Raw genomic sequence first — 24,676 nt, forward strand, 5'->3', positions numbered from 1 at the left:
GGGAGGATCGCTGAAGCGGGGATCTGTGTTAAAGTGAGCGCAGCAAGGGCGGCGACGCATGCCCAACGATAGAAAGTGGTGTGCAGATGGATATGGTTAGGGCGGCGGTACATATGCGGATGCAAAGGATTGACACTGCTATGGCTACGGTAGGGTGGGTTGAGGAGATTTGGTGACGGAGGTGTTAGCACCAGTGTGGTTCGGGTTGGTGGTACTATGGAAGAGTCGGAGGCAGAGGATAACAGCCAGTCCGGTGTGGTCAGCCGCTGCCTGAAGGAATTGATGGAAAGGTCAGCGACCTTGGTGTCCATGAAAGACCATCGGCGACAGCACACTGGCGGTGACCTCCGTGTTGATCATAGCATCGGTGGCAAACGTGATGAAAAGCATGCCAGGAAACAACGGCGGAGAGCTACACTAAGATCAGGGTGGCAGGCAGACACCGTATTGATGGCAGAGTCGCACAAAAGGCCGTTGGCAGGTGGCTCGCGATTCACTGGCAGCCAAGTAAATATACAGATATTTTTTGCACTCCCGATGTGAGTGATAGCATATGCGGACACCACTAGTGACCAGGGAACACAGCAACAACGGTTAAGGATGTGTATATGATGTGCAACTGACATGCATCATATAAGGATTGGATTGGTTAGCCCGGCGTGTAGCCCACAACAGCGCATCAGGTGAGGCAGACCAGCGCAGCTGTCAGTATCGCCACCCCGTTCCAGGAAATATTGCCCAGGATACGGAAACGTTAACATTGTGAACGTAGCTTGACAATATGAAACGAAAACAAGACGCACAAAAGAACAAATCAAAGCGAATACAGAACATAAACAAATGGAAACAGACCAAGCTAAACACTCACCACTCAAACAACCATAAAAGCAGGCTAGATTCGTACCGGCGGTAGATGGCGGAAAGAGAGACGAGTCCAGTGCAGCACACCAGGCGGAGGGTCACCGTTCAAACAAAGCCGCTGCAAATACGGCATTTCCGCACCCGGGGACAAAAACCCAGCCGGGGCGAGCCGATGAATAATACATGGGCCAGAAGCGACGGTGGCGGCAGCCAGGCACCAGACACGCTGAAACCCAACCCGCACTAAGTATCTCTTCGCGGAAGCCATTAGTCGCCTGGCACCTGCCTAATTTGATTGACGCCACCGCGACTCGGACCAAAAAGGTTGGCCAACTTTGCGCCGTAATGGTGTCACGCTCTCGCCGGGACAATGTACGTGCCATTCATACCGAGCCGAGCGCGGCCGTCTTCGCCCGGCGAGCGTCAGCTGGACACCGTGGGTCTCCGGGCTCGGGGAGGGCCGCGCCGAGTCCAGGGCACGGGCGAGAGCGCCGGGCGGACCGTGCCACCGGTCACCAGCCGGGCAGACGGCCGGTGTCGCCGGCGTCACACAAGTCCAGGGCACGGGCGAGAGTGCCGGGCGGACCGTGCCACCGGCCACCAGCCGGGCAGACGGCCGCTGTCGCCGGCGTCACACAAGTCCAGGGCACGGGCGAGAGCGCCGGGCGGACCGTGCCACCGGCCACCAGCCGGGCAGACGGCCGCTGTCGCCGGCGTCACACAAGTCCAGGGCACGGGCGAGAGCGCCGGGCGGACCGTGCCACCGGCCACCAGCCGGGCAGACGGCAGCTGTCGCCGGCGTCACACAAGCGCCGAGGCGGCCACAAGGTCGGGGGCACCTGCCTTGCCAGCAACGACGCCAATGACGGGGCAGTGACAGCTCTGAGAGCAACGGGGCCGCGGAGGCTGCTGCGGTGAGGGACAAGCCCAGGGTCCCAGCGTGGGTCCTTGGGGCGTCACAGGCACCCACAGGCACTAGATTCGTCCCCGAGCCAAGCAATGGCACGTGTCCGTAGCTGATGTCCATGCCTAAGGTATCCGTGACATGCCTGCGGACCGGCCTCACCCCTCCTACGCAGTGGCAGTGACCTATCGCCATCGGGGGCGCGTCGTGCATTGTAATGCCCTAAGCGCTAGTGGTCGCCCATTAGACACGGTCGATACCTACTCGATGAGCACGGCTGATTAAATCTAGCGCGGCTGTCTTGGCAACAATGTGAATATGGCTGCCAATGAGCTTCGACAATCCGGCAGAATTTCAGCGCCTCAGAACTTCCACTTCAAAGACTCTAATGAATTCGAACAACGTCGCCTGTGCGTGCCCACACTGATCTGCGTCATGCCCACAGGAACTAGAGCGTCGTCGTTTGGGGGAACGGCGTCGTCTGGGTCGTCTGTGTCTCGGCTATGGTGCCAGCTGGAGAACTGCGGCGCACGGGAGGCGAAAAGTTACTCGGCAAGCCACCAGCCCACGACTGAGCGCGCCCCGAGCGCGTGGAAGCAGTCCCATGCGCCCCGCCTGACGGTGTAGGCGGCAGCGGCCGCGGCCCAGCCATCAGTGTCGTCCTGCTCGTGTCGTCTCGTCCCCAGACGAGCCGGGAGGGCGCCGGTCTGCAGCGCTAGGTGGGGAGCCGTCAACATGTCATGCTCCCCATCTCCATCAACATGCTCCCCAGAGGTGGGGAGCCGTCCCTGGAGTGGCGCACGTGCTCACCACAGCAGCCAGTTGGATAACGCCACGTGACTCTCTCAAGAGCGCAAAGTGCCGTGCACCCGTCTCGATGCGATGGCTCACAAATGGCCAACTGAGTCCCCAAGAGTCTAGCAAAGCGAGACTAAGAGAGAGAAGTATCTAGGAGAAACGAGTCAGCGAGCGGCCAGCTGATGAGCGCACTGGACTACATGCGCAAAATCTCCATCAACATGCAGGCGATATGAACGTGCCCGAACTCGCCTACCAACACGTTGCAAATATTGTATTACTGTTTGCACATGGACCAGCAATCCATTAGGGAAAATCAGGGAATCGGAATCACCGTAAAGAAACGGCCACGTGACAGCAAAGGCTAATGCCAAAAAGATCCCACATCACCTAACTGATAAGCAAATACACTCCCGGAAGCCTGAACAACAAAACTGAACTGAGCTTGAACAGCAAAACGTCAATGTTCGTCTGGCAGCGGACACAGCGTTGAACTGCCTTCTCCCCACCAATGATATGCGGATCTGAGAACATGCAAGAGTTCCCGACAGGCAGGTAAGCCAATACATCCGGCCTGGTCTTGTTACAATACGGCCCGGCTGCTCCAGTGAGCAAAGCCGACTGTCCACCGGTGCGCCTCCGTGACGTTCTGGATGGGCTCCTCACTTCGACGTCACGGGATAAAGCATGATCGTTAAGTGTCCCACATATCGCTGGCCCGTCTGTTATTCGATCGCAGTCGCTGTTCGGAGCTGCTGCCGCCGCCGCCGCCGCCGGGCAGCGCCTGGCCGCCCACCGCGGAGGGCTAGGGGCGCGCCAAGCGGGCGCAGCGCGCCGGTTATGGGCGCGCGCCTCGCCGGTCCGGCCGCTCACCTTCTCATACGTGTCGTTGTAGTAGACGACGTAGTTGATGATGCTCTCGCTGGAGTGCACGGGCCGCTCCCAGCTGAGGACAGCCGTCGTGGCGTCCTTCTCCACGACGTCCAGGCCGTTTGGCTGGCTGGGCACTGCGGCGGTGAGCGCGTCCGGTCAGCCGCGCCGCACACGCCGCCCACGCCCGGCCCCGCGGCCGACACAGCGGCGAGCACTGCGCCCGGTGGCCGCCATGGTCATCGACACAGCGGACCAGCCCGTCCACGGCGGCCCACTCGGAAGCAGCGTCAGCCCCACAGGCGCGTGGGATGCCAGACAACTCACGACTGCCCAGCGCCTGAGGTCGCACCGGCCGACGTCCGCCCTCTCTGTCTGGCAGCGGGACACAGGTTTGCTAGGTGACGGGGTGGCGTGTCAGCGCTCCGCCCGGCCGGTGTCACGGCTCCAGGGGCGGCAGACGCCAGCCATTACACCCGTACATACGCCATTGTCGCGGCCGTAACCAGCGATAAGGGCCCAAGTCGGCGCCGATCTCCGCTTTACGAGGGCGACCGCTGTTTATAATCGCGTATGGGGGGCGGGGGGAGGGCAGTGGCGGGAGACGGTGCGGCCGGTCGCCGGCATCGATCGGGCCGGCGACCGGCCGCTGCGGCGCCCCTGTCGCCAGGATCAGGGGATTACTGGCCAGCGCGGATGCCCCGCCGCCGCCGCCGCCGGCGGACCCAGGTGTGGCAGCCGCCGGCAGTCGGACCAGCCTTCGCAGCCAGTGGAGGCCCAGAGTTAAACTTAATTAGCATTGCCAAATGAGACTATTAAGTGACGAAGAGGTTTCTGTCAACTTTAATTGACACAGTTCCGTAGAATCCAAGAGGTACTGAATCTAATTTTTAATGTTATTAAATATGGGTCCTTCTGGAGCACTGGTTCCGTTCAGAAAGCCGGCCGAGGTTAAGGTTTCGTTAGCTAGCTGAATGACATCAGCGAGTCTAAAAAATCGACGCCAAAGATCCAGACTTTGAATTACCCTGCGGGACTATCCGACACATTTTGACAATCGTAAAAGCATGTAGAACTGCAGAAGGTTCAGGGCAGACGGGCATCACCGTAACTTGACATATGCACGTTTTCCATGGGTCCAATATTTTTCGCTGTGCCTTCTTCTCCCGTCGATACAACGCACAGCCTGACACAATGCCGACAACACGCACCACATATCTGAGCTTCAGTCGTGATTGGGGATCCGTTGCCACACACGGAGCACCGGCCAGGGGTCCACAGCACCCGGCTAGCCCTGTCCTGCCCTCGTGAATGGGGATCTGTTGCCACACAAGGAGCACCGGCCACGAGTCCACAGCACCCGGCCAGCCCTGTCCTGCACGCACGCAGGCCGGCACGACAGGTTGGACCGACAGCGGGGGAGGAAGAGGGCCCACAGACGGCTTTGGAGCCGACAGCGGTCGGTGCGTCACTCACCGCCCTGTTGCGTCTTGGCGCGCACCGGCACCGAAATGGGCCCGGGCCCGGCCAGCGTCTCGGCCTGCACGCGAAACGTGTAGATCTCGTGCGGGACCAGGCCAGAGATGGTGGTGAGAGTGCCGCCGCCGGCGTTCACCACCTCCGATTCCCACTGCTTTAGCGGCAAGCCCGGCGTCATCGTGAAGTAGACCTTGTAGTTGGTGATCTGCAGAGCAGTTGGCAGCGTCACCCCACCGCACGCTTGATGAGGCCGGCGACCACAGATACCGCTATCTCAAATTCGGCCGACACATCACGACAGCGCTGACACGGGCAACAGCGCTCGCCGCTCACTCGCTGGCAACGGCAGCTTGCAGGCGGAGAGGGGCAAAGCCAGGGAAAGCCTAAGCCTCACCAGAGCACGGGACCCGCCCGTCTACACGAGGCCTCGGTGTCTAGGAGAGCTGAGAGGCACCGGGGATGGGGACAGCGTACAGCACCCAGCACCCGGAACGGCACACAGTAGCCAGCTCACCCGGCATCCTGTGGCTAGCCAGTGGCCAGTCCGTGGCCAGCCTGTGGCCGGCTCGTGGCCAGCCGGTGGCGCCTGCGCGGCCGCGGCCGCCGCCCTCTCACCTGGCCGTTGGGCTGGTCGGGGCCGTCCCACATGACAACCAGCGTGCTGGAGCTCAGTGGCCGCACGTGCACGTTCTTGGGCGCCGATCCGGGCTCTACAACAGGCGGACAGACGCACCCGTGACACACTCAGCCTCCGCGGATGACGACGACCCAGCGGCGGATCGCACGCATCACAGCTGACGGCAGCTCGCTGAGCCAGACTGCCGGTGAGACTCCTAGTCTGCCGCGCACGAGAGCACAGTCATCGGCCGGCGCCGGCCTGGCGCCGTCAGTCGCGCCAAGGCCGGTCGGCGGGCCCGTCTTGACCGCCGCCAGGTACGCCCGTCACGCCGGCCGGTCGGCGCCGCTGCCATTTCAAGCGCACCGTCCGGAAACCGGATAGCAGCGGCGCACGCGTGTCCTTTCAGGCGGAAGCGTGTCCGGACTGCTGTCCGCTGGCCGCCTCACGGAACGGCGGCTCCGATTATCGGCCGAGCAGCTGGCCACGGCACCGAGAGCTGCAGCCGACCACGGCACCGAGAGCTGCAGCTGGCCATGGCACCGAGAGCTGCAGCCGACCACGGCACCGAGAGCTGCAGCCGACCACGGCACCGAGAGCTGCAGCCGACCACGGCACCGAGAGCTGCAGCTGGCCACGGCACCGAGAGCTGCAGCCGACCACGGCACCGAGAGCTGCAGCTGGCCACGGCGCAGGCTCGAACTGCACATGCCTCAAGAAGGTTCGAAGCTGCGGTATCATATTGCTCATCGCCCAAACGCCCGCCGTTAAAACAGCACAGCGGGCTCAGTTTCACCAACGCAACACGTCCGCTTCGTGATGCGCCCAGGGGAAAGCGCTATCACAAGGCACCGTTCGCTAACGAGTCACGGCAGCAACGGAAGCCCCCCCCCCCAAAAAAAAGTGCGCCATCTAGAATCACGGCTATGCTGCTACAGTTATGCGATAATGTTGCACGCTTCTAGCACAGACAAACGCCGGCAACTACGCTCATTCGTCCGTTTCAAATTCATGCAGTCGACAGATGCCAGGAAAGCAGCATGAAGAAAAGCAGCGGCAGACAAACAATACGGCTGTGAGGAGCGCAGTAACACAATGCGGACATTACACGCAATCGCAACTGAAACGATCCTATGAAATGTAGACAACGCATTTCAGTGACCGGCACAACCGGCACATTTCACAACCGGCACTTAATAATTTGTCGGCAGCGCCGAGCGGACACAGGCGGAGCAAAGAAAACAGCGACAGAAGACCAGAGAAAACACCAATCAACTTACGGGAACCTCTGGAGGCTATCGGTGTGACGGGGGAGAGAAGACAATAGCATTAGAGACTGATCGGCGGCCGGCACCGATAAAAGCCAGACGCGCTTGCGTGGCGCGCATGAATAACACATCAGGTGGCGAGGCGGCGGCGGGTCACAGGTACACTGCTCTCTCTCTCTCTCTCCCTCTCCCTCTCCCTCGCCCTCGCCCTCGCCCTCGCCCTCGCCCTCGCCCTCGCCCTCGCCCTCGCCCTCGCCCTCGCCCTCGCTCTCGCTCTCGCTCTCGCTCTCGCTCTCGCTCTCGCTCTCGCTCTCGCTCTCGCTCTCGCTCTCGCTCTCGCTCTCGCTCTCGCTCTCGCTCTCGCTCTCGCTCTCGCTCTCGCTCTCGCTCTCGCTCTCGCTCTCTCTCTCTCTCTCTCTCTCTCTCTCTCTCTCTCTCTCTCTCTCTCTCGGGGGACAGTGGGGAGGGGACACACTCCCGGTCGTACCGCCGCCCACCAGCCGACCGGAAATAAGGTGGCGCGCCGCGGCTCGCGCTGACGGTGGCCGCCCGCTGACGCCGCGCGCCAGTGGCCGTAATCGGCCCCCGACTAATCCCCCTCTGGCGGCCGGCTGAGTCGGCGGTGCCGTCCCCAGCCGGACGCGCTCCGGCCGCCCAGCCGCTATCCAGACGCGACGTCTCGCCGGTCGTACACATGCGTCCACAAACAACCCGACACATTACAGCGTTTTCAAAGACCGCTGAGCCTCTGTCACAACACCCAACACTCTGAAACCTAAGGCTCCGAGTCATGATTCCGGGAAGCTGGTTAATGGGCGCCCTACCGAGGCGACAGCGGTCCAACCTGTCCATAATGAGGTCACGGAAACGGGTCCAGCACGGCACCGCCGGCACCGACTGACACGCGTTTCCGGGCAGTCCGTCGACTCAATGGCCGCTCCAACAGGTGTGTGGGCCAGCCCAGGTGCACCCCTCCCCCCCCCCCCCCCTCCCTTCCAACACTGACGGACGGGAGGCACGTGCATAGTTAGCTATTCCTGACTCGAACGTCGTAAACCAGGCGGCCGTCGTCGGTGTGGAGACTCTACCCGCCCACCGGCATGAGCGGTCCGGGGGCGCGGTCCGGCCAGTCATCCCACACGCGCCATCAGAGCTCCACGTCCCACCTCCCTCCCTCCCTCCCTCCCTCCCTCCGGCAGGTCGCAGGGCCCGGCGGACGTTCCCAGCAGCGCAGCGCCGGCCGGCGCCGACCGTCCACCGCTGGGGGCTGACGGCGAGCATCCGCCGTACTCGGCGGGCGGCCCGAGGCTCACCTGTCGGGCCCGTGGTGACCTGGACGGGCGCGCTGGGCCGGCCGCGACCGATGTTGTTGACAGCGATCACGCGGAACTCGTACTCGGTGAACGGCGCCAGGTTGGGCACCGCGTAGTAGAGCGATATCACGCCGCTGATCTCCTCCTGCGGCGGCGGCACAGGCGCCGTGAGCGGAGGCAGCGCGCGGCCGCCACTCACCGGGGCCATGTCGCCAGGGCACCGTATGGGCGCACACACTCTGAACGTCACCACCGACGCCGTGTGGAGCGAACACAAATATTGCGGTTACCAAGCTGTAAACTGTCAGTCGCGTCAAAGGAGTCAAACCCACTCATGTCAGTGCTCGGAAATTTTCCAAACGCCATTTGACGAATAGCTGCGAGCAGATGCTGTCACTTCATCAATTGTTTACGATGGGGAACGCACCACTGCGACAAGCACCTTGTATCTTAGTGCCAAGCAATGTGCGGAGAAAATAAAACGTTTTTGTTGTATGGTAAATACAGGTTTAATGCGCTGGATGACGTCACTAACCGGTGGTTCACGAACGCCAATCGCGATACCTGAACCCGTTGGTACGAACAACACGATGGCCGCCCGCAGACCGACTGGCCGTGCGGCACAGCCCGGCCTCAGGCCCCGCCCCGTCCGCGAGCCGGCCTCACCTGCTGCCGACTGGACGAGCATCACAGTCGCTCCGCCCCGTCCGCGCGCCGGCCTCACCTGCTGCACGCCGTACTTCTGGCTGTACTGGATGACGTAGTACTGGATGGTCTCCTGGTCGAGGTCGTACGACCACGAGAGGCGGACCGACTCTGAGGTGACGTCCGACACGCGTAGGTTTGTCGGCGGCCGGGGCAGCGCTGGGGGCCACAGTCAGGCGACATTACCGACACTGGCCGCAGCGGGGCAGTCTGGTCCGCGCTCACACACCGCTTCGGCGTAGCGCCCGCCGCCGGCCAGCGCGGCACGGCATTCGCAGCCCTCTTACTTCCGCCTGCCTACACAGCACGCCGCCCATCGCACGCCTGCGACAGACCGCGCCCGAGCTTGAGACGATTACTGGGTCTCAGCGAGCGACGGTCTCTCTGGTTCGTACCCCACCTCCTGCCAGATCATCGAACGCCAGATGAAGGGTGGTGCGGCGACCCTCTCCTGAATTCCTCGTCGCGGTCCAGCGACCCCTCAGCGCCTTTTGCGGCTCCTGGTGTACCCTTCTCCTGTCTCATGCGATAAGCTCCTTAGCTCCAGTGGCGCCCTTCTCCGGTTCTCCAGTTCCTACGGCACCCCTCTCCCAGTTTCTCCAGCATCCACCCTCCGCCGGCTCCTGCTGTACCCCTCTCTCGGTTCCTGAGGTGCCAATCCCCGGCTCGTGCAGTGCCCATGCTCCTGCAGTGCCCCTCCCCGCTCTTGCCGTACTCCTGCCAGGCTCCTGAGCCCGTCAGCGCGTCGGGCCTGACCCAGCCCTGGGCCAGGTGTCAGCGCCGGCCGTCGGCGAGGTCTTGCCGTGCTGTCTACGGGGCTCTGGGGGCGTATCGGCCGGATTTACGCCCGATGAGTTCACTGACGGCAAGCCGGCGTGCGGCGGCCAGTGAATTCTGGCAGCCCAGCCCGGCAGCGCGCCGCTGCCGGGCTAGGCTGCGTGGCCGCTCAGGTCCAGTGCGGCGGACACGAGGGCGAGCGCGTACAGTGCGGGACTGTTGACCAGCGAAAACAAGGCGACCGAAATCCAGCACAACAGCCGACAACCGGAGCAAACGTCACAGCGTGAATGGCGCGGCCCGTTGCGCGCAGAACATCTCTTACAGACCACATTACAGAAGTGGAGAAGTCTATTTGGGGCTGCGGCACATCCAGTGCGGTAAAACAGTCGCGGCCCGCTTAATATAGCCGCACCGAGGTCGTGAGCACAGTCGGAACTATCCGTAAGGAGCTAAAGCCCCGGGGCGTGAACGGCTGTCCAGATACTCCGACATGCACGCCGTAGCTTGGACAACTGTGCTGCGCGCAACGGTCGGAAAATAAAGGGCAATAAATAACACACCCACCCGCGACAGCTATTGTGGAAAACTGTCGCAGGCCACTGCACAGCTATTTCCCCACCAAGCCACGAACATTAGCGTGTTCGGTTACATACCTCCGCGTGAGAGCAGTACTATAGGTCTCATTCGCAGCTGAATGATGACTAGGTGGAAAATAACGGCGCATTGATACCTTGCATTAATGTCATACACGTATATTGATACTGATGTTACTAAACGACTTTTTAACCATGGCATCGTTTAACGAGAAAGAAGACCCAAAAAATGATTTCATGCATGAGTAGTTGCAGCTGCACTGAGCAACCAAATTTTGTATATATAAGTATATTTCGTTGGCATACGTTCTTGCTGATTTATGCATATTTGCTGAAATTTCGATCACTTACAACGGTCTAGGGTTCCATCTTTGCGACAGGAGTTATATTACTATCAAAAATGGGGTGTTTTACGATCCCTTCCGTCGGCTGTTGCGGTAAAGCCGTTACAAACAGGCAGTCAAGAATGCCTCTGAACATTTGACCATGAGCGAGATGGTCAAACCACTACCCTGCCCAGCCGTTATTCCAACCGGCCACTCCCTGGAAATGTGCCGCATCTGGACAAGAGCCTTGTGCCGCGACCAAATGTGACCCTCGCGTCGCACGGCAGCAGCACCAACAGCGCGCTACTTGAACCGTATCGAGCGGGGCCGGCAGGCGACGGGCGCCGGTGCAGCGACCTCTCTGGCGAGGTCAGAGCGGATCGCGCCACCGGCAGCGGACGTCACGCCCCTCCCCAGCCGGTGCAGAGCCGGCCGGCGCTCGTCTCGGGCGGGCGTGACAGGATGCCGGCAGAACGGCGCCGCGGGCAGCCGGACCGGGGGCCGAGCCGGCGCCGCCGCACCTCCACGTCCGTGCCGACTGAGGCCGCCACACCATCCGCAGCTGGGTCACGCAGTCGCCGCAGCGCGGGCACCGAGCGGCCACGGCGCCAGCCGGCCGTCGGCCGCTGCCGTAACAGCCGGCCGCTCTGTAGCGTCGTCTCTGCGGCCGGAGCGGCGACGTACGACGGCACGCTCCCCGAACCAGCGACGTTCGAGGTCTCGCACCGGGCACGCGGCACTTGCAATCCACCAACGCTGAGGTGAATTATTCATCTCGGGTGCGGACAGTGCAAAGTTAGCTGCCGCCGACGCACCTGGTGCTCGGCCTGCCCACTCGGCGAGCGCTCCAAGGCGACAGTTCGCACCCCGGACTCGAACTGCGCTGCCCTCAGACTACCATAGCAGACAATGTCGAGTCAAAAGAGCCGCGCATCGCAGGGCTACGTCACCAGCGTGGACACGCTGGGCGCCTCCGCGTCCGGTCGCAGCGGTGCTCGAGCCCGCTCTCGGAATCGGACGGGCCCCGCCGGGGACCCGTTTAGCCCGCCTGATGGCACATGCTCGGGCCGCGGCCGGCGCCGGGGCACGTTGTCGGGCTATGTTACGGTCAGCTATTGGCTCAGCCGGCGCTATGACGTCGCAGCACTCTGCATGCCGCGATTACTCTACGGCAGAACGACCGGCCGTCACGCAGCTCGTGTCACGGACACGCTGCGACGCCATGTGCACGCTTGCATGCCAAATATACCCCGTCTACGTGAACCTGGCACCATAGAGCTCAAAATTACTGATGGACGGTGGCCACGGACGGGCACGTACCACCTGTTTGACGACAAAGGTTCAGACTAGTTACCGCCTGCGCCTCTGTCGAGCGCGCTCCAACTAAAAATAAGACGGGCACTATCGGCGCCGACGACATGGAGGGGCTTCAGCTCGCCTGATACCGGCCCATCGGCCAGCGCGCACACGACACGGCCGTGGCACGAGGCGCGCGCGAAGACCATGCCGGCCGGCCGGGCCGAGTTGTGTTTGGGCCGGGTGCGTTAGGCGACCAGGCGTGCGCGCCGTTGCAGGGGCGTGCGGGGGCGTGCGGGGGCGTGCGGAGGCGTACGGGAGGCGGCGGGGCGGCGGTCACAGCGGCGGCGCGTCATCGGCGGACGCCGTGGCAACGTCACTGACATTGGCCGCCGGCGCCGGTCCATGCCCACCACGGGGTGCGTGACGCCGCGACATTTGCACCCGACGCGGGTCGATGACACTGGCAGAGGTCACACCGGCACCAAAACACGCGCCCACCGTCCACCCACGCGGCTGTCCACCCCCAGAGCGGGTGGCGCGCGCTCATCGCTCGGCGGTCGGGTGGCGCCGCCCCCGCGTGCGTCCGCGTGACGCCTCACCAGCACGGCCGTTTGACCGACCGGAGGAGCACGCGGCTAGCGGCGGAGCTCGGCCGTCGCCGGCACTGGGCTGCGGCCCCGGCGGCGCTGGGTGGCGGCTGCCGTACGTTCGACGGTGTCGTAGTACTGCTCAGGCTGCCGCTGCCGCCGCAGCCAGCAGCTGGCGCCCGAGGCGTACCTGGGCGCCGAGGGAAGGGGGAGGGGCGGCGTTCCCCGGCCGGTCTTCAGGGCTTTCGGCCCAGCACCGCCTGTCACCTCGGCACCATTAATACTACATTGGCACAGGCGAGGATCGCATTATCCCGCCGCCATTTGTATTAATTATGGCGACTCTCTAAGCTGATTAATCGGCTAGTTCGTTATCGTTACGTCTGCAGGCACCAGGATGAGCCGAATCTGGCCGTCTCTTGCGCTGCCGATACGTGTCGGATGTGGGAAGCGAGACATCGGCCTCGGGGATGGTGACTCAAATCGTGAGCATGATAACGAAGACAGCCAGGTCGACACCAGACACAGAAAAACAGCCAGGCCGGCACCAGACACAGAATACTGCCGGCCGACCGATCAGCAATCGCCATCTTTTCCGGACACCGAGGCAGCGCCTGGCCAGAGTTTCAATGCCGACGTAGAACAACACGGCTCACATGGTGGCAGTCGTCTGCCAATGCAAAGCAGCTGAAAGTAATCTCCAACTAGGTCTGACACCACGAACAATTATTCCTGGACGCACAACGTGCCGGTAAGCAGCATGAGCAGCGACACGGTCACTTCGTGTGCAACGAAATGAAAATATAGCGCCTACCTAACGAGATCTTCATGCGGGAGCCGACACCAGCGTTCGGCAAGAGCAGGGAGGCACTCTGTGCAGCCGCGTTGCCGAGGCAACTGGCAGGGCCGGCCAATTAGCGGGCGGTACCCGCCGCTAATCAGTCACATGATATCCAGGACGCCGTGTATTGCCATGCCTTCCAGCGCCGTCTCTCCAGGCAGAACATCAGCAACGCAGTGTGCTGGCCACCCAGCACTTACCACGTTTGGCAAGATGGCAGGCAGGCCCCGCTATTATTACATATTTCAGAGGCTTCCCCACGCCGTTAGATCTGCACGTAACGCGCCCACCAGATTCCGTATGGTCTGAGCACGGAATGAGTCATGGCCGCCACCGGCTCCCGTCGTTCCCCGAACAACTTTGCGTCAGCAGCGCGCTTAGCCTTTCATCTCGTTGCATTTGACATTTCGCGCGGCCCGTCCGGCTTCCATGAAAAGAGAAAGAGCGCGGCACGCATCCCCAGAACGACAGCGAGCCTGCCCGACAGCGGCGACCCGCGCCAGTACTCGGTACTCTGTTCCGTGCAGCTCTGTGCCACAGGTCAGGTCAGGTCAAGTCAGGTCACGTCGGACGGGCCCCGGAGAGTAGCCGAGGTGTCAGGTGAGGGGCCGCAGCCGGCCAGCCACGACGCCCTCCACCGACGCTGCCGCTGACAAAAGCGTCGTCAGCGCCGGCGGACGGACGCCGCCGAGTCGCGCCAAACGAAACCGAGCTTGCCGCGCGTCGCCCACCCCTGTCAACAGTGTTAGAATTCAGTGGCCGCCCATTTTTGCCAGGTGAGAAATGGCTGGAGCATTTTAGCGGCGCTGTGCCACAGCGGCACTGCCAACGGGGTGTGACACAGTCGACAAAGACTGAGTGTGACGGACGGCGCGGCCGGGCCCGCGGAGCCGGCCGAAAAGGCGGCACCCTACACTGCCGACTGCCGCTTGTTGGAGCACGCAGCCGACACTATCCCTTTGGACTGTCGCGGGATAGGCGTGCTCTGTCATAGAGGCGAAGCCAAGGCCAGCATTGTGCTGCCCAGGTTGTCGCGACATCGCCGAGCGCTGACCACGCATGAACTGTAGCGACGGAGTGAATGTGCAAGGTGTCGGAAGTGCCGCAACGTACGAGGCACAGCTTCCTTGACGGAATACGGGGCTCGTAACAAGTCACACTCGACGGCGGTCACTTGACATCTCAATTCGAATCCGTCCAAAGGAATTGTCGCAGCTGAACACAGCGCCCGGCTCAGCAGCCCAGGCCAGGTCGTTCAAGTACAAAGGGAAATAAGTCCCGCACAGGCCTAACAATCCGACCGAGCACAACTGACCAGCTTGCCAAAGCACGGCCGAGCCGGCCTGTCCACACGCGGCTGTCCCGTCGCGTGACTGCCCCGATACACAGCGCCGACGAACGCCAATAAAATACGACCGAGGAGCCGGGGCGGCCGAATATAATTATCCGCGATGGATGTCGGAGCAATTTTCCAAACGAAACACGCTGCGGATGGTTTCTGCTGGCCGCCGGCACGCGAAGGCTGCGTCCGACCCGCTGAGCCGGGACGGCGGGCAGACGGCCGTGCTGGCCACGAGACGGCGGGCAGGCGGCCGTGCTGGCCACGGGACGGCGGGCAGGCGGCCGTGCTGGCCACGAGACGGCGGGCAGGCGGCCGTGCTGGCTGCAGGAAGGCTGTGAGCGAGCGCACGCTCTGTCAGGTAGTTCAGCTCAAGGCAGAAGCCAAATGCGCCAGACACTGAAGCCCTGCTCGCAGCCCAGGAGGCGGCGAGTGCTGGCGTCAGCGAGCGAGGCCGGCCCCGTTGAGTAGGCGTGCCGCTATCCGAGCGCGCACCTACGGCATTACCCAGCACCACTCCCAATCTGAGATTGGTTGGGGAAGACGCCCAGACGTCAGCCTGCGCGAGCCGGACGTTGAGATTGGTTGGGGAAGACGCCCAGACGTCAGCCTGCGCGAGCCGGACGTCAGTGCCCAGGACGTGACGGTCCGCCAGCCTGGGCCAGGCGGCACAGACGCGGCAGCCTGCCGCCTGTCAGGGTCCCACTGCTGCCGTATGTCCAGAACTCCGACTGGTCCGTCAGCCAGCCGGCTGGCCGGCCGGCGCCGACCCCGTCGCGTGGCCACTGACAATCAATATACGCTGTCGTACCACCCTCGCCACTTTTTACAGGCCATGGCGTGTTTCCACTCGCGACTCATTTATAATTAGCCCACTTTTGCGAGAGGTGGTGCGCCGCTGATACGCGGCGGCGGCAGCGGATTGGCCGGCGAAGAGCGCGGAGCGGGCCACGGGCCGGGCCCACCCGTCTTCCGCCCGTTAGCGCCGATTAGCGGCCGAGAAGCGGCTGGCCCAGAAGGCCGGCTATGTCGCCTGGCACGGCGTCACAAGAGACCCGCCAAACAACGGAGATTTGCCGATGAGGCGAACTGCTTCCGTGTGCTGTTTGTCCGCTGACAAGCACCCCGTGCATGGCAGTCTTCTGATGAGGCCCACTCTTCGGGACATCTCTGAGCATTCCGAGGGAGGGGCTTACGTCAGCTAACTTGTCTGTAAAAACTGACACAGTCTCCGGGAAAAACAAACCGTGTCTGGAACTCCCGGAACCAGAGCGAGGCGTCTGAATGGTTAGCCATCAATGAGAAGCAAACGAAAGCAACAAAACAGAAATGCAAACGGGATTCAGCCCAGGCATAGAACGGGACTAAGCAGAATAGTGCGGCGACGGATAGGCATCGCGATAGGACGGAACAGCGACAACGTAACTTGAAATAAATATATCATCAATGACATTCCAACCACATATTTTCCCCTGTTCATCCTGGGCGTGACAGATTGGTTACCAATCTAGCCGAGCCCACCCCCTCCCCTTCCGCCACTCAATCCCACTAGTATTGCCTGACGCAGTCTTGACCTCAATGGCCACCTGGTGCAAACACTGGCACTGTCGCTGGCGGTGCGACCTCGCAAAAATACCCTTCCAGCGCCGGGCGTGGGTGGATCGTCCACTGGCTCGGTGACGTCATCGCCGGGCCGGGCGCGGCGCCGCCGGCCGGCCACTGGCGCTCACCTTGCACGTTGACCTGCGTCATGCTGGCCACCGAGCCGAGCTCGCTAGTGGCCACGCACGTGTAGTTGTTGGACTGACGCACGTTGCTGAGCACGAGGAACGAGCGGCCGATCGGGGCCGGCTCCTGCGGCCTCAGCTCGATGCCCGGCTCCTGGTGCGGCGGACATCCCCACGTCAGCGACGGCAGGGCGTAGCGGCCAGCGCCGCGTCGCGCACCCAGTATACAGCGTGATGCATACCAGCGGCCCGCGAACAATGTCCGGCCAACGCAGCTCGTCGTTGGATGCTCCCAGCCAACGCTGCATCAGCGGCGGCCCATCGGGCGAGTTCGATGGTCGCAACCTGTCCCGCCCCGGCCCGCCCGGCCCGCCCCGGCCCGCCCCGCCCGCCCGCCCGCCCGCCCGCCCGCCCGCCCGCCCGCCGGCCGCCCGCGCCCTCCCGCCCGGCCCGCCCGGCCAGCCCCGCCCGCCCGACCTCGCCCGCCCACCGACTCGCCAGCCGCCTCTTGGTGCGTCGGCCAGCCTCCGGGCGATGCTGGTGACCAGAAGCCCGGCCCGCGTCCACACTGCCCGGACCCGTCGGGGGTGGGAGGGGGCGACCGGTCGGTCGGCACTTACCTTACGCCACCGGATGTGGGGCATGGGCGAGCCGACGGCCACGCAGGTGAGGTTCAGGTCCTCGCCGGGCAGCACTTCGTACACCGGGTCCGGCGGGATGGTGAACGACGGCTTCACGCGGCGCACTGGCGGCGAGGAGGCACGGGTTAGAGGAGGACAACGGGCACGACCGAAGGCAGCAGCGCGGACACATCGGTCACAGGAGCACGGCAGGCCAGGCCGGACCGTGTCCGCCGGCCGGAGAGCGGTCACAGGGACACGGCAGGGCAAAGGTAAACGGAAATGAGCGTCGGCAGGGAGAGCCGGCGAATGGCTGGCGACTTATCCATGTGCCCCACAGTCTTGACACCAGCACGACTTGCACATTAGCGACGGTTAGCTGTGTCCGATAAATATTTGTAACCAAGCCATCAGGTGGCAAACTGACGCGTCGCAAAACAAAAACGCGCGCATCACTAGTATGCCTCGACACCGGCTCGTCCACCAGTACGCCTCGACACCAGCTCACCCACCAGTGCGCCTTGACACCAGCTCACCCGCCAGTACGCCTTGACACCAGCTCGCCCACCAGTACGCCTTGACACCAGCTCACCCGCCAGTACGCCTCGACACCAGCTCACCCACCAGTACGCCAGGACACCAGCTCACCCGCCAGTACGCCTCGACACCAGCTCGCCCACCAGTACGCCTTGACACCAGCTCGCCCACCAGTACGCCTTGACACCAGCTCACCCACCAATACGCCTCGACACCAGCTCGCCCACCAGTACGCCTTGACACCAGCTCGCCCACCAGTACGCCTCGACACCAGCTCGCCCACCAGTACGCCTTGACACCAGCTCACCCACCAGTACGCCTCGACACCAGCTCACCCACCAGTGCGCCTCAACACCAGCTCACCCACCAGTACGCCAGGACACCAGCTCACCCACCAGTGCGCCTTGACACCAGCTCAGCACGTGCACTGTGCGAAAGGAAATCCACTTGACACCCGTCACCAGGGCCGCGGCCCACGCCAGGCCACTCGCCGGTCTTCCACCAGTGGATCCGACGACCGAGCCGGCCTTCCATCAGTGGGTCCGATGACCGAGCCGGCCTTCCATCAGTGGGCCCGGTGACCGAGCCGGCCTTCCATCAGGGGACCCGGCGACCGATCCGGCCTTCCATCAGTGGGCCCGGTGACCGAGCCGGCCTTCCATCAGTGGGTCCGGTGACCGAGCCGGCCTTCCATCAGTGGGTGCGGTGACCGAGCCGGCCTTCCATCAGTGGGTCCGGTGACCGAGCCGGCCTTCCATCAGTGGGTGCGGTGACCGAGCCGGCCTTCCATCAGTGGGCCCGGTGACCGAGCCGGCCTTCCATCAGTGGGCCCGGTGGCCCAGCCGGCCTTCCATCAGTGGGTCCGGTGACCGAGCCGGCCTTCCATCAGTGGGTCCGGTGACCGAGCCGGCCTTCCATCAGTGGGTCCGGTGACCGAGCCAGCCTTCCATCAGTGGGTGCGGTGACCGAGCCGGCCTTCCATCAGTGGGTCCGGTGACCGAGCCGGCCTTCCATCAGTGGGTCCGGTGGCCGATCCGGCCTTCCATCAGTGGGCCCGGTGACCGAGCCGGCCTTCCATCAGTGGGTCCGGTGACCGAGCCGGCCTTCCATCAGTGGGTGCGGTGACCGAGCCGGCCTTCCATCAGTGGGTCCGGTGACCGAGCCGGCCTTCCATCAGTGGGTCCGGTGACCGAGCCGGCCTTCCATCAGTGGGTCCGGTGACCGAGCCGGCCTTCCATCAGTGGGTCCGGTGACCGAGCCGGCCTTCCATCAGTGGGTCCGGTGACCGAGCCGGCCTTCCATCAGTGGGTCCGGTGACCGAGCCGGCCTTCCATCAGTGGGTCCGGTGACCGAGCCGGCACTCGGTCGCTGCGGCCGTGACAATACGTCCCGAAAGGTCGGCACTACACCTGGCGGGGCGGCTCACCGAGCCTGGCACGTGCCCGTTAAACTTGCAGCGCATTATCCCGGCCGGCGGCGGCGCGCGGCAAGTTGACGCGCCACCATTGGCCATTCATATTCCAGTGGATCCGGAGTGAGCGGAGGAGTGAGGTACCGGTCACCGGCCTGAGGAGAGCGCGCCGACTCACAGCGCGCCCACACCGTCCGGTTCGGAGACGCGACGCGCCGTCCCACGGTGTGCCCCACACACCGCCCACCCGCACACGGTGCGAAAGGTACCGACATGTGACGGACGAACGCGGGGGAGGGCCACATCAGGGGGGGGGGGGGGCAGGAATATTGCGGAAACCGGCGTGAGGCGTAGAGGTGGTTAAATGGGGTGTAAACGTACGCCTATGGAAAGAAGTTGTTTCGTGAGAGGTGCAAGAGTCGGGATGTCTTGGGCAGCGGCCAGCTTGTGGCACCACCCGACAGTGCCCTGCTAGCGAATGCTGTTTTCCTATGGGCTGAGGTTCGCGCAGCATACCCAAACCGTCGAACAGCCGTGAAAGAAACGCGACGGAAATCCGGCCATGTACCACGAAAACTCCGCCCTCCTCGCCACGGCATGCGCTGGCATTGCTGCAGTGATGGCGCCACATTCCCAATATGTCCTCATAGGACTTTATGAGATGGCCGCGGCCGGCCAGACGACTAAATAGGGCCGATGCAGCGCGGCCAGACAGCACCCCCTCCCCCTACCCCCACCCATCCCCCTCCCTTCCTCAGGTGCCAAGCCACCCGGACGTGCGGGCATGCCCCACACGTCCGGAAAGTACCCCAGGACAAACGACATTCAGGGGACGACCCTAGATAATAAGGACATCCAGAGGACGACCCTAGATAATAAGGACATCCAGAGGACGACCCTAGATAATAAGGAAATCCAGAGGACGACCCTAGATAATAAGGACATCCAGAGGACGACCCTAGATAATAAGAACATCCAGAGGACGACCCTAGATAATAAGGAAATCCAGAGGACCACCCTAGATAATAAGGACATCCAGGGGACGACCCTAGATAATAAGGACATCCAGAGGACGACCCTAGGTAATAAGGACATCCAGAGGACGACCCTAGATAATAAGGACATCCAGAGGACGACCCTAGATAATAAGGATATCCAGAGGACGACCCTGGACAATAAGGACATCCAGAGGACGACCCTAGATAATAAGGGCATCCAGAGGACGACACTAGATAATAAGGACATCCAGAGGACGACCCCAGATAATAAGGACATCCAGAGGACGACCCTAGATAATAAGAACATCCAGAGGACGACCCTAGATAATAAGGAAATCCAGAGACGACCCTAGATAATAAGAACATCCAGAGGACGACCCTAGATAATGAGAACATCCAGAGGACGACCCTAGATAATAAGGAAATCCAGAGGACGACCCTAGATAATAAGGACATCCAGAGGACGACCCTAGATAATAAGGACATCCAGAGGACGACCCTAGATAATAAGGACATCCAGAGGACGACCCTAGATAATAAGGGCATCCAGAGGACGACACTAGATAATAAGGACATCCAGAGGACGACCCTAGATAATAAGGACATCCAGAGGACGACCCTAGATAATAAAGAGAATGTCATCCCGAGACAGGCAGACGTCCCCAGTGGCCTGCCTGCGGGACACGGCCGAAACACAGACGCCCCCAGTGGCCTGCCTGCGGGACACGGCCGAAACACAGACGCCCCCAGTGGCCTGCCTGCGGGACACGGCCGAAATACAGACGTACCTGCGGGACACGGCCCAGAAACGTAGAAACGCACACGGTGGTTCATCAGCGACGCACATCCGTCATACACCCGTGTAAAAGCGACACCCGTGCGTCGCCACACATCTGTGTAAGAGCGACGCCCCTGCGTCGCCACACATCTATGTAAGAGCGACACCCCTGCGTCGCCACACATCCGTGTAAGAGCGACACCCGTGGGTCGCGACACATCTGTGTAAGAGCGACATCCGTGCGTCGCCACACATCTGTGTAAGAGCGACACCCCCTGCGTCGCCACACATCTATGTAGAGCGACCACCCCTGCGTCGCCACACCCTCCCGTGGTAAGAGCGACACCCGTGGGTCGCGACAACCCGTGCGCTGTTGCACATCTCTGTTCACCTCTGATGTAAACGGTGGCGTCCTTCGAGTAGACGGTGCCCTCGTCGTTCTCAGCGGCGCAGCGGTACTTGCCCTCGTCAGACTTCACCGAGTCCTTGATGACCATGTCACCTGGAAGAGGCGGCAAACGTGAGCTGGGCCAATCGCTGCCCTCTGGCGCCGAGCCGGCACAGCCTGCTTGGAGAAGAGGGGGACGGGGTGGCGTGCGGAGCTGCAACAGTACCGCAATACACAACATTCCACAGAAGATAGCGTTATTGTTGTATCGGCGACCGCGCAGGGCTGGACGTGACCCGCATGCCGGTCAGGTCGCTGTTGGGTGGAGTTCGCCTCCGGGCGTTGTGCATCAGCGGGGCATAGCCGCGGGTCAACGATCGCAAACTCGCTAACGCAACATGACTACTTGTCGCAACAGCGAGTCGTGTAAGCTGAGCACTTCGCAACAGACGTTACGTAACTTACAGGTGGTTAAAACGCAGACTGGGCTCGGCTTCCCCGACAGAATGGCGCGACAGATGGCGTAAACAGGGCTCTGTTTTCTAGACAGAATGGCGCCACACATGGCGTAGACAGGGCTTTGTTTTCTAGACAGAATGACGCGGCAAATGACGTAGACTGGGTTCTCTTTTCTGGACGGAATGGCGCGACAGAGTGGCGTAGACAGGGCTCTGGAGGGCTCTGGTTTCTGGACAGAATGGCGCGACAGATGGCGTAGACAGGGCTCTGGAGGGTCCTGGTTTCTGGACAGAGTGGCGCGAAAGAGTGGCGTAGACAGGGCTCTGGAGGGCTCTGGTTTCTGGACAGAATGGCGCGACAGAGTGGCGTAGACAGGGCTCTGGTATCTGGACAGAATGGCGCGACAGATGACGTAGACAGGGCTCTGGTTTCTGGACAGAATGGCGCGACAGATGACGTAGACAGGGCTCTGGTTTCTGGACAGAATGGCCCGACAGATGACGTAGACAGGGCTCTGGTTTCTGGACAGAATGGCGCGACAGATGACGTAGACAGGGCTCTGGTGTCTGGACAGAATGGCGCGACAGATGGCGAGCTGATCACAACGACCAACCATGCTTATATACACCAATGATCCGCACAATATGTCTGGACAACGTGTCCGCGCAATGACTGCCCTCGTGTCCAAGAGCAATACGTAGGACACGTGATACGGTTGCCCCGTGTATGAGTCCAGGACCGACGGCACCAGGACACGTGATACGGTTGCCCCGAGTATGAGTCCAGGACCGGCGGCATCAGGACACGTGATACGGTTGTCCCGTGTATGAGTCCAGGACCGACGGCACCAGGACACGTGATACGGTTGTCCTGTGCATGGGCCCAGGACCAACGGCACCAGGACACGTGATACGGTTGCCCCGTGCATGGGCCCAGGACCGACGGCACCAGGACACGTGATACGGCTGCCCCGTGCATGGGCCCAGGACCGACGGCACCAGGACACGTGATACGGTTGCCCTGTGTATGGGCCCAGGACCGGCGGCATCGCTTGAGCCGACTGACGGGACCAGGTCAGCTGGCAGCTGTTCGCACAGGGTCAACCTCGCCCAGTGTGGCCGTGGCGAAGCATTGTGCGACATGTAAACCCTCAGTCCTGTCTGGCGAAAGTGTCGCAGATTCTTCTCTTTCGGATTAACACACGCGGCACTCCCTGGCTGCTAGGTTAAAGGCAAGCGCAACAAGCTCTGCTTAGTACTTCCCCTGAAAAAAGGAAAAAGCTACAAATACATTCTGAAGCCAGGACTACCCGATTCTATTCGGGGAGCACTATATGATGATGATGATTTGGGGTTTTGGGGCGCATCGACTGCTGTAGGTCATGCAGCGCCCATAACTACCATGTTATGCAGAGCCGCAAATCAGACAAGTGTACCAATCAGATTACCCTATAAAACCTCGATAATCAGGGGTATCATGATGAAAAGATTACTGGGAAATCCACAGCATTAAGAAACTGGAACACATTGCCAAATTCAACAGCATGCGAACAATCCCCTGAGTGACATAGCGTGCGGCTCTGGACGTTGTGTCCGAAAAACTGCGCTCTCGTTGCAGTAAGGTGACGGCAGGCGACGAGTACGTGACGCACGGTCAGCGGGTCAGAGCACTGACTGCAGCATGGTCTGTCGCCAGCCAATAACTGGCGACGGTGCGTAGCATATGTGTGGCCTATGCCTAACCGGCAAAAGCTAACTTCCTCCCTCTTATTGTTGCGAAACCACGACTGCTAGAGTCCAATACGGGGTTTCACTGGCTTCAGGTTGTTGGCGCTCAGCAAGTCCCAGTGAAACTGTCATGTCCTGAGCTGGTAGTGGCGTTATGGGGATGCGCGTCACTGTCGCAGCGCGCTTTGCTGACGCGTCAGCACCATTTCCGCAGATCCCCACGTGACTCGGGATCCAGCACAGTACGTCATGCCGGAATTTAAATATAAATTTCTAGATTTCAGCACGCACGCTGTGAGACCCTGTTTTTGAGACGGGCTCTAATTTGAGACCCTGTTATACAGCACATGTTTTTCTTCTCGCAAAGCATTCCACCTCGGTGACTACCAAAATTTTTGAACCCACCACACCAACATAAAATTTTTGCACGCCGTTGTTCACACAAGACCAGTGCTCAACTTCTCATCCGCATGTAAAAGCACTTTTAAGTAAAGCGGGCACTTTATCGTGAGAGAACCTCGTCAACACCTACTGCCAGGAGTGCTGGGACATCATTTACACATGATCTTACTTGTACTGCAAAAACCTATTCAGACTTCGCTTCTACGCGTGTATACCCATTTGTACATATACAAGGCATTCGATTTACTAAAAAATCGTCTAACTTGCAGCGACATTTATTCTACTGCAAAACTCATGCATGATTATGGCAAAGACTTGTACAGTCTTCACTTATACGCGACATAACTTCCACTTCAAAAGCTCACACACGACACAGGTACTACGCAACAAAACCTACGCTGCAAAAACGTATACCATTCATTACTGATATAGCACAGACCTGACCACAAAGCTTTGCTTCAGTACCAGCGTCTCGTATAAGTCTTTGCGGTAGCAGCAATGTTGTATATAAGCAATTACTGTATACATTTTTGCAGTAGGTCATGACGAGTTATAAGCTTTTGAGGTGTAAGTTTTGTTGTGTAGCATTACTGTCAGGGTGTAAGTCCTGCGGAAGAAGTAATGTCGCGCATAAATAATGACTGCATAAGTGTTTGCAGTACAAGCAATAAAGAGCATAACTTTTTCCAGCAAAGTTTTGTTACTAAGCACTAATGTCGTGTATGAGTATTGACAATAGGAAGTAATGTCGTGTCACTCCAGTCGGTAGTTTATTTTGTGGCACTTTTGTCGTGTAGCCCATACGTCTGCCCAGGTTCGCCAGGGCAGCCCCGCTCCCCGGGCAGGGCGCCCCGGGGACCGCCGGCCCGCTGCTGGGCGGCGGCGCGGCACATAGCGGACAGCTGGCGGGGCTCAGCTCTGACTGGCAGCCGACGCGGACGCGGGCAGGCGGGGCTCAGCTCTGGCCGGCAGCCGACGTGGACGCGGATGCGGGCAGGCGGGGCTCAGCTCCGGCCGGCAGCCGACGCGGACGTGAGCGGGCAGGCGGGG

General features: G+C 61.3%; 1 protein-coding gene across 1 annotated transcript in view; it reads right to left on the minus strand.

Moving 5' to 3' along the window:
- Positions 1–24,676, minus strand: part of Lar (tyrosine-protein phosphatase Lar) — a gene marked incomplete in the record, with an annotated part of 167,496 nt that overhangs the window by 38,240 nt on the left and 104,580 nt on the right. Inside the window, 9 exon segments of the mRNA XM_037238801.1 lie at positions 3,437–3,570; positions 4,910–5,117; positions 5,528–5,622; positions 6,809–6,823; positions 8,110–8,254; positions 8,834–8,973; positions 16,310–16,460; positions 16,927–17,051; positions 21,042–21,152. Of these exon segments, the coding sequence (XP_037094696.1) occupies positions 3,437–3,570; positions 4,910–5,117; positions 5,528–5,622; positions 6,809–6,823; positions 8,110–8,254; positions 8,834–8,973; positions 16,310–16,460; positions 16,927–17,051; positions 21,042–21,152 (1,124 nt within the window).

The sequence above is a fragment of the Pollicipes pollicipes genome, unplaced genomic scaffold, assembly GCF_011947565.3.
Source record: "Pollicipes pollicipes isolate AB1234 unplaced genomic scaffold, Ppol_2.1 Scaffold_3087;HRSCAF=3621_pilon_pilon_pilon, whole genome shotgun sequence".
NCBI classification, from domain to species: domain Eukaryota; kingdom Metazoa; phylum Arthropoda; class Thecostraca; order Pollicipedomorpha; family Pollicipedidae; genus Pollicipes; species Pollicipes pollicipes.